The sequence below is a fragment of the Atractosteus spatula genome, chromosome 6, assembly GCF_055471065.1.
Source record: "Atractosteus spatula isolate fAtrSpa1 chromosome 6, fAtrSpa1.hap1, whole genome shotgun sequence".
Taxonomy (NCBI): domain Eukaryota; kingdom Metazoa; phylum Chordata; class Actinopteri; order Semionotiformes; family Lepisosteidae; genus Atractosteus; species Atractosteus spatula.
In genome coordinates, this window is record NC_142711.1 from 9,570,049 (window position 1) to 9,589,233 (window position 19,185).

Sequence of the window (19,185 nt, forward strand, 5' to 3'; positions counted from 1 at the left end):
TTCAGTATAGTGTCCCCGTCACTATACTGGGGCATTAAGACCCACATGGACCGCAGGGTGGGAACCCCCTGCTGGCCCCACTAACACCTCTTCCAGCAGCAACCTTAGTTTTTCCCAGGAGGTCTCCCATCCTGGTACTGACCAGGCTCACACCTGCTGAGGTTCAGTGGGCTGCCAGTTGTGAGTTGCAGGGTGACATTGCTTGGTGTAAGAAGTACTGTACATACTGTATGACCACTCTTTTCCCCATTCTGCATGCCCTTATGATCTGGGATGTCAGTATAGCAATGTACACGAGCATTAAGATGAGAAAAGTAGATTTGTTCCAAAGTATTTGGAACAGTAGGGTCTCACCATTGCTAATTTAGTTAATTAGTTAGGTTTCTAAATCCTAATGAGAGTAATAAACCCTTGGTATTGGAAAAGATAACCATGGTCCACACAAAGGACCAGGGCAATCTGAAAGAATATCGAAAGCTTGAGAAGAGGTCAGGATTCCAGATCTGGCACCAATACCTTTTTTTTCAAGTAGTGAACTGTGTGGTACATGTGTGTATAGCTTTCAAATGAGGCTTTTTTTTAATGATTTTTTTTAGTTTTCCACTTTATCTAAAGGTGATGATGGCTTGTTTCCAAGCCGACAGATCTATCAGCTGTGTATTAATTATGTTTTAGGAATGCTTTTGTCTAGCTATCTATTACTTGGCATCCCTTGTTGCAAAAAAGTAGGGAGTTGGTGACAGTTTTTAATTGCTATTCCAATGGAATTTAAATGTAACAGATGGACATACTAAAATGTGTAGAAAACCTCATGTACCATAGCAATAAGCTTGTGCCAATGATTTGCGTTTTGTCATCTTGTAATTATTTAGAAACCTTATAAGTGACTAAAGTCACATTTAAGGTGGGATAGAGAACAAGCTTTAAATTTAACTAGAACTTTATATTTAGAATCCACACAATGTACTCCAAAATGCTGGTTTTACGTAAGTCAAAGAAAATTAGATGATTCTGAGTTGCATAAGCATTGAACTAATTTGCTATAGCAACTCCTAAATTAGTTCAGGCACAAAAGATTATTTTGTGCCACAACTGGTGTAATAGTCTCTCTTTCCGTGTGATCAAATTGGTTGAACTTGACTACAGAGTGCAGACACGTACAAATTCACATTTAACTACCTAGTTAAGTGTGAATTAGAGCTACTTGTCTATAGTACTTGTGATGCAATAAATCATTCAGAAGACCAAGGAGCTTTTGAAACAAGTTGCATATAAAGTGGTAGAAGAGCACACATGAGGCGAAGGGTACTCATCCCGTTGAGTACAGTGAAGCTCATTGACAAGTGGGAAGTGCACCATACCGTCCAGGCTCTACCCAGATCAGGAAACTCTAAAGCCAACGGTGGTTTTGAAAGATTTGCAGCCCCTTTGAGAAAGAAATTTACAGTTTGCAACAGTGTAAAAATACTGCATACTGTACATGTTGCTGAAGGATTGTAATCTAAATGCAAAGAACTAATACCTAGTGCAGCCACCCAACATAGCACATCAAGAAGTGAATTCTGTCCCAAATGTTTAGCTTAATTTTGGCAGTATGAGGTTATGGGGATTATTCTAATCTAATTACTCATTTATTTGTCTGATGTTTTTATCCAAAGCAACTAACGTTTGCAAACATTTATACACAGGGGTATTATACCAAAACAATTCGGATGAAGTGCCTTGCTCACAAGTACAACAGCAGTGTCTCACTTGGGATTTGAGTCCATCACTTTCCAGTAATGAGTGCAGAACACTCACCATTGTTCAGCACTGCCTGACCTACTGCTCCTGGGACTGGGAAGCCTGTCAAAAGTTGAGGGGAAAATGGGTGGCGCAAAGTCCAGGCAAATCCCAGAACAGACCCCGCTTGAGTTGGTCAAGAATCGAAAACGGAGTTGAAAGGTCACATTAGGGCGTAGCACAAGGCCAAAGCCACAGTGGGAATGCTCTGATGACAAGAGAGTAAATGCCCTTGAGTGGTTCCTGAATCGGAGTCCTGAATTGGATCCAATATGAATCCATTATCCAAGTTGTGAATGCTGCAGTTTATCAATGAACTCCAAAATACCAGGAACCAAGGTCATGAATTACACCTTTCGGCTGTGTGAAGCTGATAGAGATCCACCAAGTACCGACTGAGGTTGCAGAATAGTTATAATTCCAAATTTGATTGCATATTTTCTTTCCAGGTTTTGCTGACATTTAACCTCTTTCACAAGTTATCAAAAAAGAAGTAAAAATGCTCTGAGCATTAGTTTTTAGAGTTCAATTGAAAAACAATGTTTTCGTTTATAACTAACACATCAGAATCTGATTTAAGTAGAGGCTGAAAATTTTTGCAAGGCTTTGCAGCTTTCAGAATTGTTTAATTTCAGCAGGGGCTCGACGTTGGCAAATTTGTTTATTTGCAATTCGATCTGGCTGATGGGGTTGTGTAAGGAGGAAGAGTGGATCGGATGAAACTGAGCCAAAGGTTGTTAACTACAACTTTCGAATTCGCAGTGTCAAACACTAGGATCATGAGACAAATCTGACTAGTGAGTGAGCCTCTCCTGGTCTTATTTTGAAACGGACACTTCAGGTTCTGTGTAGGCCGCGTCGGGAACGATGGGCTGGAGACGACTGTTGGAGACTGTAGTTTTATCGCCCGTTTCATTACAGTGGGGCGCTAATTAATCACGGGGGCAGAGAGAAGGAGGGACCCATGCTATTGTAGCATTTTTTACTTCAGGTTTGTAATTATTATTTTGAGGAACAGGTGAAGGTTTATTCCCTGCTGAAAGGAAAAGAAAAGAGACCCAACGTATCAGCTGTGGAGCTTCTTCAGGTGTGTTATTATTTTGAGTTGATAAGTGTTATTGAAATTAATTTAAAGCCAATCCCTTACTAATTTACTTATAGAAGGCAGTGTAACTTTATAGTCTGCATGGTTAAAAAATATACTGCAGTGTAGTATAGGGGTGGACTTTATTGTGTGCAAATTTGGCTATTCGTGACAGTTCTCTGCAACAAACCCTCATAATATGTTCGAGACCTTACTGTTTATAGCCCTACTGGCAGTATAGTTCTTAGCTGTGACACAAAGCAATTTATTGTATAAGTTTGGCTGGAATTACTTCTGGTGTCCCTCAGACAAGTGTGAGGTAAAATATTTGCAGTTAAAATGCAGCAAGAGGTGAGGTAATTTTGAGATTACCACATACCACATCGGTGCAGTCTGAGACTTTAGATTGGTGGCTGATGGTCATGAGACTATGCCAGTTTCTGAGGTTACAAACTTAAGCGACACATGATGGTGATTCAGAATATTATGGACCACAGAGCACTCCTGTCTGGGTTTGGTATGGAGAAAGCAATTCAAGTTTTCAGTCTTTAACCTTGGTATTATAACACAGATATTGAGTAGTGTTCCTACAGAGATCCAGCAGAGTGTCCAGCATGTTACAAACAGTGCATTAGTACTCAGTGTGGGTTATAACGAGAGAAAACTATTTTACTGTAACGAGGGTTGTATATGTGCAGTCCTAGCATCGTTCCACTGGTTACCAGTTAAATATTGAATCAACTGTAACATCTTGTTGCTTACGTTTCAGGCACTAAATGACCTGGGCCCAACTTAAATTGAAGGATTTTCTCTGTCAGCATTGACATTGTGCCAGAATGGAACTTCTGCTTTGTCAAAGATACTCTTACTTATCCAAGGACAAATTAGTGCTTTCCGTACTATGGTTCCACACATTTGGAAGTCCTTTCCTGGGTCTATTAAGGATTTGATTATGATGATTGTTTTTGTTAATCACCTCATTTTGATAGGTTTTAATGTGTAATTTCACGTGTGTAAATATTTCCTGTCGTTCTGACCTGTATTCTGTTTTACTGTATTTTGTGAAGCGCTTTCATATACTTTTAAATACGAGCCACAATATAAAATACTATTACTTCAGATGCTTGTGTGCATGTATATATGGAGTATAGCGGCTGTACTGTTTATTTTTCATCCTGAGATCTATGCCAAACTTAATTTTCATTGATGTTGAGGTCATTGTACCTTGGCCTCCAAGTAAAAACTCTTAAGTAGTTTTCAGGTAAACAAAAACTGCCAACCTTGAAACTTTGAACAGAAACAGATCTTTTTGAGTGTGCTGTAGTCTGGAGCCTGATTTAAAGTATACAGTGTCTGGAGTCTAGACCTTTGAAGGCTGTGTGCACAGTCACATCTGTTTCTGTAAGACATCATAGGCATTTGTCACAGACTCTACACTCTGTGTAAGTAGTCCTTGTGCATACTAAATAAGGTTTTTAATAGTCCTTAACAAGACTTCCAGCAACCAGTACCCTTAATATTTTATTCTGGCAAGCTGAGATATGTTTTTGTAAAAAAGGAATAGTTGGTAAGTGTCACTAATGATTAACATTAAATGTTTGAGCAACAGCCTTGTGAAATATGTAACGAGGAATGCTTTAAATGCCTGCGTTAGATGTTTCTTATTTTGCTGCAGAAAACCATAGAGCAGCTCTTTTGTGCCTCTGTTTACGAGGATTTTGTTTTGCATTTTAAAGCTCAGAGGGATGAAGGGGGAGGCGGGGGGGGGTTGAGTTGGTAATGGATAAAAATCAAGTATGCAAATTGGTTCAGCCAATTGACGTCATAGAATGAATTTGATGCCATCTTGGGACACCCCAGCCAACTATCTGAATGTAGTCCTGGAGGTGTGCCAGTGTTTCCTGTTAGCTGTTTGTGGTAGAGCTCCGAAAGCATGAGCGCTTTCCTCCGAAGGCTGCGGGGGTACGAGGCGCAGGGCCCCGCAGAGGGGCGCTTTCAGGGTCTGTATCGTCCTCAACAGTGCGCTATTGTAAGGAAAACAAGAAGGAGCAGCAGGTGTATGTGGATAATATAGCTCCTTGGAGGGGGGAAAAAGTCATAATATTTAAAGATAATGGATTTATTATAACCTGCTTTAATACCCTCATGGCAGAGGGCAGCGAGATATTGCCATAGGAGCGTGTGATGTGAGATTATTCTGACGGGTGGGGGTGGACTTACTGTGACCTTGCAGCTTCTCGTACTTGGGCTGCACGCAGCCGCAAGAGCCTGGACTCCTGCTGAACGTTTCACAGCTGCCGCTTTGGTTTCTCTTTCATAACCTCAAACCCCGATGGGGGGGGGGGGGGGGAATAAAAGTGGATAGCCATTTGTCTGTACATCGAACTGCCTGAGCTGTTTTGTAGAATAAAGTGTAGCAGAAACCTGGTTTTTCAGTTATTTAGAGGTAGCTGTGTTGTGCATCAGACAACAGAAACCGTTCTAAAAGTGGGAGGGGATGAGGGTTGATATTAGGTGGTGCTCGGCACAAGCATTGTATTTAAATATGCCAGCAGCCATATCATTCTGCAGCTCATAACTGGCAGCCCAGTGTAGCTCAGCAGGTGTGAGCCTGGTCAGTACCTGGCTGGGAGACCTCCTGGGAAGTTAAGGTTGCAGCTCGTCAGCAGGTCTCTCAACGCCACTTGTCTGATTAAGAAAGATTAAGTACTTTCTTAATCTTGTCTGATTAAGAAAGTACTTCCTAAGATGGTTTAAAAAGGCTAAGATATCTCCCCAGATCCTCACTAACTTTTACAGATGCACTACAGAAAGCACACTGACAGGTTGCGTCACAGTGTGGTGTGGCAACTGCAGTATTGCTGACCGCAGAGCCCTACAGCGGGTGGTGAAAACTGCCCAGTCCATCACTGGGGTTGCCCTTCCATCTATACAGGACATTTATGACAGACGGTGCTTGAGGAAAGCTCTAAGCATCATCAAAGACCCCACACACCCCAGCTACAGACTGTTTGACCATCTACTATCTGGAAAACGGTACCGGAGCATTCGGGCCTGGACTACCAGACTCGGAGACAGATTTACCCCTGCACTATCAAACTATTAAACTTCCAGCCTCTCTCACCTACGATCTGAACCCTTACTGTGCCTTCTCTCTTTATCAAAATTCAAACACACATTATAATCTAACTCTACCTCACGTCAAGAAGTTCACGCCCCATAATTTTCTATCCTTTATTTCACTCTGTTGATGTATGACTTTGCACAGCTGATGTTGTTTTGCACATTGCCTGTTGTCTCTATTTTTCTTTTCTTATACAATTGTATTGTTGTTGTTTTTTGCCCTGCTTACCGTCTGAGAGCTAGCTAAATAGCATTCCGTTATACCATATACCTGTGTATGAGTATAATGACAATGAACTTGAACTTGGTGTGCAACAGTTCTGCATGTGATTTTGATGAATCACATGTCAGGAAGGTGTCAACTGAGAAATAGTTTCATGACTGTGGTAATAATGTGGTAAGAATTTAAGTAACATACAGTAGATGATGATCTGAGAGAGACCAGTATTACATAAATGTAGTGAAGAAACAGCCATATATCCTGCAAGTACTTATTCATCTGTGTTTATACAGGTCATTTGTATACATTAACATACATTTTAGGATGTAGTTGTAGGCTGGATTAACCAAGATTTTTCAAGTGATATGTTGCTAAGATACAATCTCTAATGCTGTTTAGTGCTACTGATGCTTTAACTAGAAATAAGGAACTTTAGAATCCGATAATAGTTTCATGTCTCGTTTTCTGTTTGAATGCAGAAAAAGCACCTCTTATTCAAATGATAAAAACTGTAACATTGAAGTTGGTAACCCATAATTCACCACTGTGCCTTAGGGTGTAGGTAAAAAGTAACTCTTTAAATCTTCACGGACCTAAATACAAATATGGTTCACCACTGTGCCTTAGGGTGTAGGTAAACAGTAACTCTTTAAATCTTCACGTACCTAAATACAAATATGGATGATATTTACTGTTACAGGGCAGAAAAGGGCTGTCTTTACTCTTGGTAGCCAAATCATGTAAAAAAGTTTTGCTTTGCTTGCCAGTACGCCTGTAACTGTGGGTGAATATCTGTTCAGAAAACATGATCGCAGAAGTTGTCTGACATGGAGACCAGTTTGATTAGCCAAATTGCCGCAGTGGAAGGAAGGCATGAATCATGATGAGAAAATTACTTGCTGTTCGGGATTACTGGCTACAAATGTGTAAGAAAGTACTGCACCAAACTGACTTTTTAAGATGCTGCTTTTAAACATTTCCTTTCCTCCCTTTTTCTTTTGCCCAGTTTTTTAGAGTTCTTGTTTTATCTTATCATGAGTACAGCGTTCTTTAACATAAGTCAATTTAGACTTTAAACAAGACTTTAAGAAGTCGATTCAGAAGGGAATGCAGCGTATTTTGTCTGTGTGGATTGTGTGGGAACGTCCTAAACGATAAAAAATAAGATGGGGAAGCTCCGAACTTGATGTAACCACCTATTAGGCTAAAAAAAATCTTGAACAGATAAGACTGAGAGTCCTGATTCAAGAATTCAGAACTCAGAGGAACTGACAAAGTCAATCTAACATTGTGAAAGCGAATACCCTGACCTTTCAAGAAATTGCTACATGCAGTGCACGAGTAGCTGCTTGCAACCAACTGAATTGAATGGGGCCACATATCTTCTTCCTGTTTGTAACCTTTGTGTTTTTTGCAGCTCCCCAAAACAGTCCTTTCAGCTTGATTTGATCAGACAAATTGTTTTAATGTAGTGTTGTATTCTACCAGTGTCCTTTCAATTACCAGAAAACTTGTAAAACACATCTAGTTAATACGGTTTATATTGATATTTTGATTGAATTTCTGAATTGATATTTTTAAAGTAAATTTGAGTTTATACAACTCCTGTTTTTGCAACTTTAAAAAATTTCATGATATATTTAAAATGCATAGATTTCCCTTTACATCATGGTAGGATTTCCCAGTGTTGGATTTAAAACGCCTTTATCCCACTTGAGAGTAGTGTTCCATACTTTCAGAATGCTCATTTTTCTTTTCATTTTTTGCAGAGACGTGGAGCAATCTCCTATGATAGTTCTGATCAGACTGCTCTGTATATTCGTATGCTAGGTAAGTGCTGTTTCTACTTTTGCTGGAACTCCTGTAAGTTGAGAAAACAACTTTGTCTGGTTGTACTGAAAAAAAAGTGGTTTTCAAGGGTGTTTTTTTAATTCACTTATTTAACAATTCAAAGATTGCCAAACTACACAAGTCACTGAAACCCTTGCTTCCATCCAAATGATCTTTAAACCCATGCTGAAACCAAAAATATAGAACAATCACCCATTGATCAGATCCCATGCTTATTTACACAGTAAAGACCACTGGGTTAACTAAAGACCACTGTTATCTAAAACACGTATTCTAGGAAATCTTGAATTTCCTTTCATCTATGTTGAGTGTGAATCTTAAATTACAGTACTTCCAAAATGAAGTGAATATGGCAACTTGTTTTTTTTTCTTGTATGTTAAGCTTCAGTCTTGTCATTTATTGTTTGGTGTAATTGCATTTGTTTGCTGATTAACTGGAATGATCACTAGTGAGTGCTCTTGATCTATTTGGCATTCCAAGGTAAGATTTATTGTTATATCAATTCCTGAATAAAATATCAGGGGCCAACGTTTTCTTTTCTACCTCTTAAAAACTTAATTAATCCTGCTAGTTTGACAACAGACCCCTTGAAGTGAAAGGTGGTCTTGAGCAGGTTTGCATGCAGTTGGGTCCCTGCTTCATACCTTACACTCATTGCAACGTAAATGAACCTGCCCTCTATGTTCCTGCATGAGTGATGAGGCAGTTAGAGAAGTGGAGAAGGACAATTCTTCAGTGACTTGTTTGCTCAGACCTCTAGTAATTTTACAAGATGAAGAGGAATTGTGATTTCTGTGAATAGCTGTATTTGTCATTGTGACTTTGTTCCATGTGTGCTTCAGTTTATAATTTTTTTACCACAGTCTTGTCCAGTGATGTCAGCCTTTTGTTTGTGTTTTGTTTTTTTTCCATCATAAAATTTCAATGGTTTTTGTGTTCATCACTTCCCATCAATTTCCATTCTGAATATGGTGCGTTTGTCCACAACTTCATCAGTTCAGTGAAACATCAATGAAGAAAAATTAAGTAAGCAAGTTATTAACTGAAATTTGAAATGTTGCCTAAAATAAACCAGTGCTAGGAAAGACAAATAGTCATCACAGATGTTAAAACAGCAGTTGCACACAATACAGTTGAGTTGGCAAATCCAATTTGCAGATCATCTAGAACATGAACTAGACTATAGTTCTAAATGAACTTAAATGAGCATTAGTGATTCCACCTTGTTTGTGTCTGATGATGTTATACAAAACCCTGATAAATCTTAAAAACATTGACTTGTTTTGCACATATACGCATCATATTTTCTAAATTTATACACACCTTTGACGAAAATCCAGGCCTTCAATCAATTTATACTAATTAAAAGTGAAAGATGTATATGCCTTTCAAAATTGGCCATTATGTTTAATACACACTTTTCATTGTTATCTTATTCTTCAGTCCATTTGAGACTAAGCCTGAGCTCCGCGACAGTATCTAAGTATCTTGGTAAACTTTGTAATCTCACTGGTCCTCAGTTTTAGTGAGGGACACCAGGACCAGGGCATGCAAATCACACCCAAAGCTGAGCAGATCATTTCTGTTCTTAACAGAAGGATGAACTTATTTTAAAAATGAGCTTCACCTTTCTTTGCTAATCATAATGCTGTCATGATTCTGTCATTTGGTCACATTTGTAAGCAATATGCTACTTTTTTCCCCCAACTCTGGTTTCATGTTGCCCTAGAAATCTGCCACAGACCAGATTCATGAGGCCAGCATATGACAGTAATTTTGTAAACATTGTAGCCTGATATTGCTAGAGTTTCTGAAGATGTTTAATTGCTATTGGTCTGTTACTCTTGGTAACAAGCTATCCTTCATGATCACTTTTGTGTCTACATCACAAATTTGAGTAAAACATTCTTGCATCCGCTTCCTGATAGGTTTGCAACCTTTGCTTTAACCTCAAACCTTTTGATAAATAATCTTATATATAATCTTTTGTCTGAGGTCCTGAGTGGTTTTTTTAAAGTACAGAGACATTCAAGGTACATGCTAGCAGCTTTTACAAACATACTGAGGCTTTATTACCAGATTTATAATTGCACTGTTGATATATTCAACATTTTCATTAGTTTTCACATTTTACTTCATAAAAGTTGAAATATACAAATGCACCTACATTTCTTTAGCTAACTTTTATATACAGTTCATGAAAGACATGAATAATTGGGAGGCTTCTTGCTGTTGGACAAGAGTTCTAAAGGTCAAGTCCATTTGATTTCTCACGCTGGGTTATGCAGCTCTTGTGCCAGTGCTGTTGTAGGCGAGTTTTCTTTTTAATTAAGTCTAACTGTTGAGCTTAAACATTGATGGCTTTGTAAGTTGCAGTTTTACTAAGTAAGAGTTACACTTTTTCGTTTGATTTGTCAGTAGAAAACTGGCCATAATTGCTGTTCATTCTTAGTCGATATATCCTTCATTAAAAAATAAATTTGCTTTTAAAATCTAGTGGTGGCTGTTTATGTTATAAGAAAAAACGTACTTATTCAATCTTCTATTTTTCCAAGAACATGAAAACACTTGATAGGGCAGCAGAATTTCTTAAACCTGCAGCTAATACGTAACCGAATGAGACACATTACCATTTTACAGTTTGTAGTAAAATTGAAATGACTGAGTGCAGCACATCGATGGTGAGATTGTCATTCACAGGCTTAGAGCTTGCACCTCACAGCTCCCTTGATAGCAACGACCTGCCCTATGGCAAAGACCCCGTGGGATGTGCGCTGTGGGCTACTCTGTGGGCTAGAGTCTACGGTTCTAGGGAGGAAGTGATGTCATAGTCTATGGTTCTAGGGAGGAAGTGATGTCACTTCTGTAATATGCTCAGTGTCACTGAACCCAGTTTCACTTGCACTCAACGTGCAGACAAACACGTCGTAGCCCACCTTTCAATACTAAACACATTTTATCACCCCCTAAAACTGCAGTTCTCGTGACATTTACAATATGTTTTTATTTTCCTTTTGCAATAGGTTTTTTTAAATATGGGTTTACATATCCCATGCCCTTGTCTTCTAGTCAAAAGCAAGGCAGCAGAAGATAAAAAAAGAATTTTCATTATGCATTCCTGCTCAAAGACGTCTCTGGAGAGGTGGAAGTACTGTTCTTTGCCAGTATAATTCTGCGATGGACAGAATTATTAATGACTAAGCAACTTGCTGTTGCTAGGCTTTCAGTCAAGTGACAGACAATGTTGCAAATAAATCTGCCTTGCAAATGAATACAATTGCCTTACCCTCCAAAAACTGAATCAAAATGTGTTTTTCAGCGAAGGAATTTTTACCAATTTTTTTTTCTCGGTTAATATTTTTCTTGTCAGTGAATTAAGCTTTAAACTGCAATTATGGGGAAAAGTTTGCACATTTTGAACTACTGTTCTGTATCTTTATATATATTTTCTGAGAACTGATGCAAGTGACCAGGAGTAAGAAAAGTGTGAAGCTGTGAATTATAGGGCGTCCTTTGGCCTGTGTGTTATACCCAAGGTGCTTTTTGTTCCGAGAGATGTGTGAATCTGAGAGCCCTTCAATGAGTCATTGATTCTTCTACATACCTGTTTAAAACAATCTGAAGTTATTTTTGTTGCGTGTTTGAATTATTTCACAGTATTCTTCAAGAACATCCTGGTCAGCACTGCTTGCTTGTTCCGTTTTGCATTGTTTGTATCAAAGATTTCTACCTTATGTGTTTCCTTTACCTTGATTATTTTAAAACCCACGTTTCACAGATTTAGTTTCATCATTCACATTTTGTGATATTAAATTTTAATTCACAGTTTTGGTATTTTGATAGGGGCTTGTGTAATATTCAAACAGCTGTTTTCAAGTAAGTAACTGCTAGTGGGAAAGTTTCTAATTTTACAATCATCAGCAACTGAATTGCTGAAAGCTGCCATTATTTTGTATTACAGTTTGTGCAAATTTTCTTGAAAGCCTTTGAAAGATGAAATATTGAATGAGTATTAACAGATGTCACGCTAGGTTGCACTGACAAGCATCATTAAAGAGTGTGTTTTACGTTTTGGTTTTGTTTGAATGCAAAGCACAAGCTTATTTATCCGTTTTGATGCCCCTGCTGACATTTACTTTTAATAATCATTGGCACGATGCTGCATGCTCATTAGTTGTCATACATTATAAGCTGCTATTTGTCATTGCCAGATAAGCTGTTTTTCAACTACAGGCCTTGTTGAAAGTTTCTTGAGGGCTGTTTTTTTCCTGCCTTCCAGGAGATGTGAGAGTAAGAAGCCGGTTGGGATTTGAACCAGAACGACGGGGCTCTCACCTGTACCTGTACATCGACTTCCGAATTTTGCACTGTAAGTATGAAAGTGTGAAAAGTAAGTATGAATATGATATTGGGTGTTTTCTGTGCTGTGGCATTCTACCCGTGCAAGACCCGAATAATCAAAACAAAATGTGGATTTTGCAGATAATAAACACATTTTAATTTTGCAGACACATTTTTAATTATCCAGGGCAAGCTACAGCAATCACAGTTTGTGCAATGAGTATTGTGGTTTCATGTGCGACGATTGTGTTGTGCAGTATGTAATCTAATTAGGTCAAAGATATAAACTGGAGAATGGATCACTGTCATGAATTATGCAGTAAAAACACTGACCTCATGGAAAGCTGGTTTTGTTGTGGCTGTCAAGAAGAGCAGTGTAGTAGATGAATCATAGGGTTCAGGCTAGTGTACAAGTCTGATTAAATGAGCTTTGAGAACAGGCTGGAGCGTGCTCGTAGATGCAGCAGTCCTGATGTTAGCAGGTGGATGGAGCCACGAGGGAAGAGAGCAGTTAATGAGAGGTGGAAGAGAGTAGTTAATGAGCAGGAGTAGAAGACGTTGAGGGACTGAACTAGAGGTTAGTGGTCAGTTTCAAATACTGGACATAACCTCATTCACACCATTCCTGAGACTGACAACATGAATAAAAACAGATGGGTATGAAAGTGTTTTAACAGTACTTTTATGTAAATTGTTCTATTGAAATCATGGCAAAAGCAAACTGCGAATTCAGTGCATATAGGCATATTCTAGTATAAAAGCACAAAACGGGGGTCTATCCAAATATAAAAAGAGCAAAGGGGACAGGGCTTTTTTTGAAAGGCATTGTGGTGTTGTCTCTTTTTTCCCCGAGTTCCTTTCACTGTCTTCCCCTTGTTTTTAAATATGGATGTGTGCCTTGTCCCCAGCCCCTGGCGCAGTCGGGAGAGCCACGGTGTCCGAACCTCTGACCACGTCTCTTTTTGTTGCCTTCTGCTGACGGCATTTTGCAATAACTTCCACTGTGTTAAAAACATGTCTGGCTGCCAGCATTGCCATGCCTGGTGATGAACTGGTTCCGATCAAGAGGGTGCCGTTCAGTCCCCCTGGCTCATTTAGTTTTGCAGAAGCTCCTACTAGTCTTGTAGCCGCTTCTTAAAAGAAGGCCAGGGCGCTGCCTTCAGCAATGTGACCTGGCAGCCTGTTACATACACCCACCTCCCTTAACGCAAAGAGATGTCCCCCCGTTCTCCATTTTAAGTGCACTCTTCCACAGTTTCCGGACTTGTCCTTTATTTTTGTGTTGCGCTGTTAATAGTTTTTCTTCTGGATCAGACAGTGTTGCACATGCTGAACTGGCAGGGCCCTCTCCTGCCCTGGCCACTCTCGTACAGTTCTGGGGGAGGGGAGGGGAGGACCGCTGTCTCAGCAGCGCCTTGCCTTGGCTTGGCTACAGTCACAGTGGGGACGGCCAGGGCAGCTGCTGGTGTCCTCCGTCTGGGGATGGTATTCTGTGCTCACATTGGCTCCGCTCTGACACCACCCCACTCCCTCAGCATCCACAACAGCTCCATTCTGGGACTCATCCAGACTGCTCCAGCCAGTCTTTCTAGCCCACCACTAATCTGAATCTAGACAGTACAGAGTTATCATAAACCATTTTAAATATTGCCTTTAAAAGCAATTGTGTAGTGCTTTACAATATTTTTACACAAAATTGAATTAAAACTAGAAAGACAAGGAAAATACGGCCGATGCAGAAGATAAAACAATCACAGAAAAAGACTCTAAACAGGCTTTTGGCTAAAAAGTCCGTCAGTCATAGGACAGTAATAATAATCCAAAAGAATTGGGAAAATTTGAAATGGCTATTGATGAAAACCTTGGACATTTTGCTTAAAGTGCACAACTCAAGATGTTTAAGACTAGTTTTTAAAACCCTGTTAAATTTTTGTGAAGAATGACTGATACGATTGGGACAGAATAATTAGCAGCTGGCTTTTTGTTTACCATCAAATGTAGTTTTACCTAACAATAAATAGTTTCTTTCTCACAAAAGGCTATGAGAAACAGCTGACAAGTAAACTTTGGACTCGGCAGATCTTTTCAGTTAAACCAGCTTTTGTCTGGGGTATTTTTCAGTTTTCCCTTGCGATCTTGTATTTTGGGATATTTCATAGGCTCCCTCTCACTGTTTTTTCTTTTTTTTTTGGTTTTAGTTTCAAGTCCCAGGTACACTTTTTGAAGATATTTTAAAAACAATTATGTGCATTTTCAGTACTTAATTCTAAAGCGCTAAACAAAACATGTAGTTGAAAGTATTAGTTCATTCCAAAGCCATACACAGCACTAAAAATGTGCAGGTTTAATATTTTGCGATGCCTTCTTTTGGTTTAGGCAACGCAGCATATACTTACAAGACCAGCAGTCTCACTCTGAGGAATTGCAGTTGTACAGTATTTGTACAGTATGTAGGAGCCCATTGAACTGTTCTGGTGTTGCGATTTACAGTGATCAATTGAGGGCACAGTGTTCACACTTTAAGATTCCTCGATGCAAGGTGTAATTTGGGACATAGACACAAGTTACTCTAAATTACCTTTGGGCTTTAATGTTCCCACCTTACAGGGTATGTTATGGGAGCTTCTGTGAGGGTCACTGGGGTCACTTGGTAGTTTGGGATGCATAAAGTTTTGTTTTTTTGGGGGGGGGATGCACCGGATGGCCTAATACCTCCTCAAATCTCCTCTTGTCACTTTTTCTGGGAGAAGTCGTCTACATACAATTCATCCCATGATGGCTGGATCCACCTGGTCAGTCCCTTGTGTGCGTTTTGTTCCTCTGCCTTAATGGCGGACGCGTCGCGTGACTCACTGCAGTTAAGAGTTCTGGAACTCCGAGTTCGAAAAGCTGCTGCTGCTTTTTTCCAAGACGAAACAAATTAACTGAAATTCTGTGGCCGACGGGTTTGTCTCGCCTGCTGGGCGTTGTGCTCAGCTTGCATGGGGCCGAGTGAGAAAGGTGCGTAGTAAGGTGGAAAGAGGCCCTTTCCCAGGGAAACATTCAGGGAACATTTTCAGACTTGATTTAAAATGGCTTGTTGGTTTGTTTAGTTATCTTTATTAGGTCACTTAACTTCTGTATGATTTGGCTTGAGGAATGTGAAGTCAGGTTAATGTTGAAAGATGTGTTTTCAAAAGAAATTTGAATGGTGTTTACTTTCTGTCATTTAAAAATGTGTTTCTCTGAAATGTATGGGGAATTTGGAGGTGGGATGCACTTTGACAAAAACATCTAGTTTAAGCCCCTAACCAGGAACATTTTGACTTGTTTGCTGTACTAGTAAATTATTAAGTTAACTATGACAGAAAATGCGATCTGACTATACTTAGAAACTATGTGGATCTGGCTGTGTGGATGGCAAAACAATTTAGTGTTTTTAAAAAGGATTTTCAAGCTAATCCGTTTTGAAGCAATGTAGAAAGATCGCTAGTGTCACTCCGTTTTCTTTTTTGTGGATATTTCTGCAATTCTAAATGTGAAACCAATGTTATGTGCTTTAACATGTAGCTCCTCCAAGCAGAAGTGCTTTAAAATCTCTCCTCCCCTACGTTTAAAAAGTTGTCACAGACTCCTTTATGATTTGAGGTGTTGGTTATTCCTGTTTTACAGACGTTTGTTTACAAAATAGATTAATAAAAAAGCATTGAATATTCTTTTTTTATTAAACAAAGGCAAAACCTGCTTTGTCTTGGAAATCCTGGTGATGGTGTAACCCCTTTGGTGTGTTGTTTTCTTTTGCCCTTCTCCTGGTGATGCCCCCCCAGCCCGCCCCGAGTCCGCGGGCCCTTTGTCTGCCAGAAAGGTCCGCCGGCTGTTGAGTTTCCAGAGGTACCTGCACTCCTCGCGCTTCTTCCGGGGCGCCCCTCCCCAGAACCCCCTCTACATCCTGGACGATGACTACACCGGCCAAGCCAAGGTCTGGGCGCGAGAGAAGAGGGAACTTCGCTGTCCGGTTTCATCCGTGGCTTTTGCCATACACAAACGCAAAATAGCACGTAACGCAACATAAAATACACTTTCAATCAAACAGTAGTCTTAGATGTGCATCAGTATACACGCATCCTGCTCTACCCATATCACCATTTCACACAGTCTGATAGCTCCATGCAGGGAGCAGTCACTTAGCTGTGGCTAATATACTGATTGCACACGGAACAAAGGATTTCTTTTAGACATTTCTCTTGACCACAGGCTTTCTAAAACACCTCCTTGAAGGGAGCAGCTGAAAATGGGAATGAAGAGGGTAAGAGGGGGGTCGTCATGCCCTTTTCGCTCTGGGGAAGCTGCTTTAAAAGAAAGTTATTCTTTTACTTAGGAGGAAAAAAAAGAGACCTGGAAAAGACAGTTATGAACTGGAACTGCTAAGATGTTTCACCATTTAGAGACGCTGCCTGTTTTGAAGTTTTGGAATGTGAAGCTGTCATTAGAAGAGTTATAAAACTAAAATCGTTTGTTTACTACAGAAAATCTGTTCTGTTTGTGAATATTATGTCGATGTTTAATGTTAAGCACAGAATACCTTTTAAATTTTTTAACATTAACATTTCTGATTACAGCATGAAAGCAAGTTCTCCATAAATTTGCTGATTTATTGTAGCTCTTGTAGCACAATCACTGTGAACACAATTAAAATCCTTTGCTGATGTGTAAATCTGTGTGGTCATTTTAGAAATATATTTTTTTACAGTGTATGCTGGAAAAAGTTGGAAGCTGGAACTTCGACATATTTCTGTTTGACAGGCTAACAAATGGTAAGTTTGATATACAGTAGTCTAGGAAGCTCTGTGTTGGAACCTGATTACATTAAATGATTCCTAAATTTATTTTACTTCCAGAATGCTTATTTATATGTTTGGAGCAGCTCACCGTTGGTAGACACAGCCAGGGCTGGGCTTGAATCTCTTGGCTCCTGTGATTTCCTTGATGCCATTTCAAACAAAATCGCCAAATTAAACAGGAGCCATTGCTGTGAGCCCAGAAGGAAAGAAATAGCTCCTAATGGAATGATTCCTAATTGGACAGCCGTGAAATGAAAAAAAATACAGTACATTCTTGAAACAGTGCATTTGGCTAACGAATTGTGATGGCAATGGCTTTCAAATAATTTACATTGATATGGCTTTGCACACAAGAATATAAACTTCATTATTAATGTCAGCAGCTTGTACATTGAAGGGCTGAATTAGTATAGTAACTGAAGAGGGGGGTGTGAGGGAGTGAGAAGCAATCTCATAATCCAATCCATGTTGTTAATTCCGTTGTTTTTATTTTTTCCAGGAAACAGCCTGGTCTCCCTGACTTTTCATTTGTTTAACCAGTATGGATTGATTGATCTCTTCCAATTAGACATGGTAAAACTCCGTAGATTTTTAGGTAATTGTTTTCCTTTTGATACAAGTTGTGCATGCGATTGTCCTGGATGTTTTAGTTGGGTTGGAGACTTTTTAATAAATATACATTTGTGAATCTTCAGTGATATTTAGAAAAATTGGGTTTTCAGTTACAATGAAATGTTCACAATGTTTCCTATTTAACAGAACATTGTGTTTAATGAAATAATTTGTGTAGAGCATAGTTTACATGGTCTTAAACTATAATGAAACAGTAGGAGTGTGGCTGTGCTTGCACATAAGCAGTGAGGTGGTGATGGAGAAATAAAAATGTATATATTTTTATGCCCTCTTGGAATTGTGCAGTGTTGTAACAGTTTGATTAATCTGTTTGTGTTTTTATTAGTAATGGTTCAAGAAGACTACCACAGTCAAAACCCGTATCACAATGCTGTTCATGCTGCTGATGTGACTCAGGCCATGCACTGTTATTTAAAGGAGCCCAAGGTGAGGAAGGCCATTTTATTTTCTGCACTGTACTGTAAGTGAGCTTAACCAGCGTGTATGTTTGCTGTCGCGGTTTATTTTCATTCTGGTACGGCAGATGGCGATAAAATGAATCAATGTTACTGGTGATCTTTTTAATGCCAGTTTTTCCAAACTAAAAGTAATATTTTTCAATGCATTGTCACTGGGGATCTTTCTGGACAAATGTGACCAGTACAAGCAGGATGGGTTTGACCTGAGCCAGGGGTACTCTGTGTTGGAGCAGTGTGTGTGTGTGTGTTCAGTAGTAGTGGTGTTTTTAAACTAGGAAACTGAGGCAGATGGCTCAAAGTGGGACAGTTTAGGAAATTTAGGACTAAGAACACGAAGATCAAACTTAAGAATATATCCATTCTTATGCTTATAGCTCCATGCAAATAACTTGAAGACTAAAATGCAAGAACATGAGGCTGTTGCACAATTGCAATAAATAACTTATTGTGATATTGTGGGAAAATATGAAACCTGTTTAGGGAAGAATGACAGGGCTGACTGTAGAATTAACAGGTATTCCTTGTTTTGGGAAAAAAAGGCTAGACAGAAGGGGAGGTGAGATGGAACTGTAAATAACCTGCGTGCCAGATAAGGGAGGCTAGAGGGGTATGTAGAATCTACATGGGTAAAGTGGAACAATATTAGCTCAGGCCACTTAAAGAGATTAGGAATAGAGTAGAAAATGACATTATTTGGAGATGTCAGTTTTCCATGCATAAAAGAAAAGCTTTTATGGTCAATGAGTGACTCCTTATTGACCTAGTCTTTTCAGACAGCCCTGATCTAAGGGATGTATGTGATAAGACCACAGTGAGGTTGTAACCATAATATACTGGTTTTTGATAAACACCTTAAAGCACCAGTCCAACAT

General features: G+C 39.3%; 1 protein-coding gene across 3 annotated transcripts in view; it reads left to right on the plus strand.

The window, feature by feature from the left end:
• Positions 1–19,185, plus strand: part of pde7a (phosphodiesterase 7A) — a 52,971-nt gene that overhangs the window by 26,446 nt on the left and 7,340 nt on the right. For 2 of the 3 annotated variants that reach the window (XM_088919436.1, XM_088919438.1), the window contains exons 2-7: positions 7,979–8,039; positions 12,341–12,430; positions 16,209–16,360; positions 17,132–17,195; positions 17,722–17,817; positions 18,181–18,281. In XM_088919436.1, coding sequence (XP_088775562.1) covers positions 7,979–8,039; positions 12,341–12,430; positions 16,209–16,360; positions 17,132–17,195; positions 17,722–17,817; positions 18,181–18,281 — 564 coding nt within the window. The remainder of the gene's footprint in view (positions 1–7,978; positions 8,040–12,340; positions 12,431–16,208; positions 16,361–17,131; positions 17,196–17,721; positions 17,818–18,180; positions 18,282–19,185) is intronic. The other variant, XM_088919437.1, reaches the window with a different exon arrangement.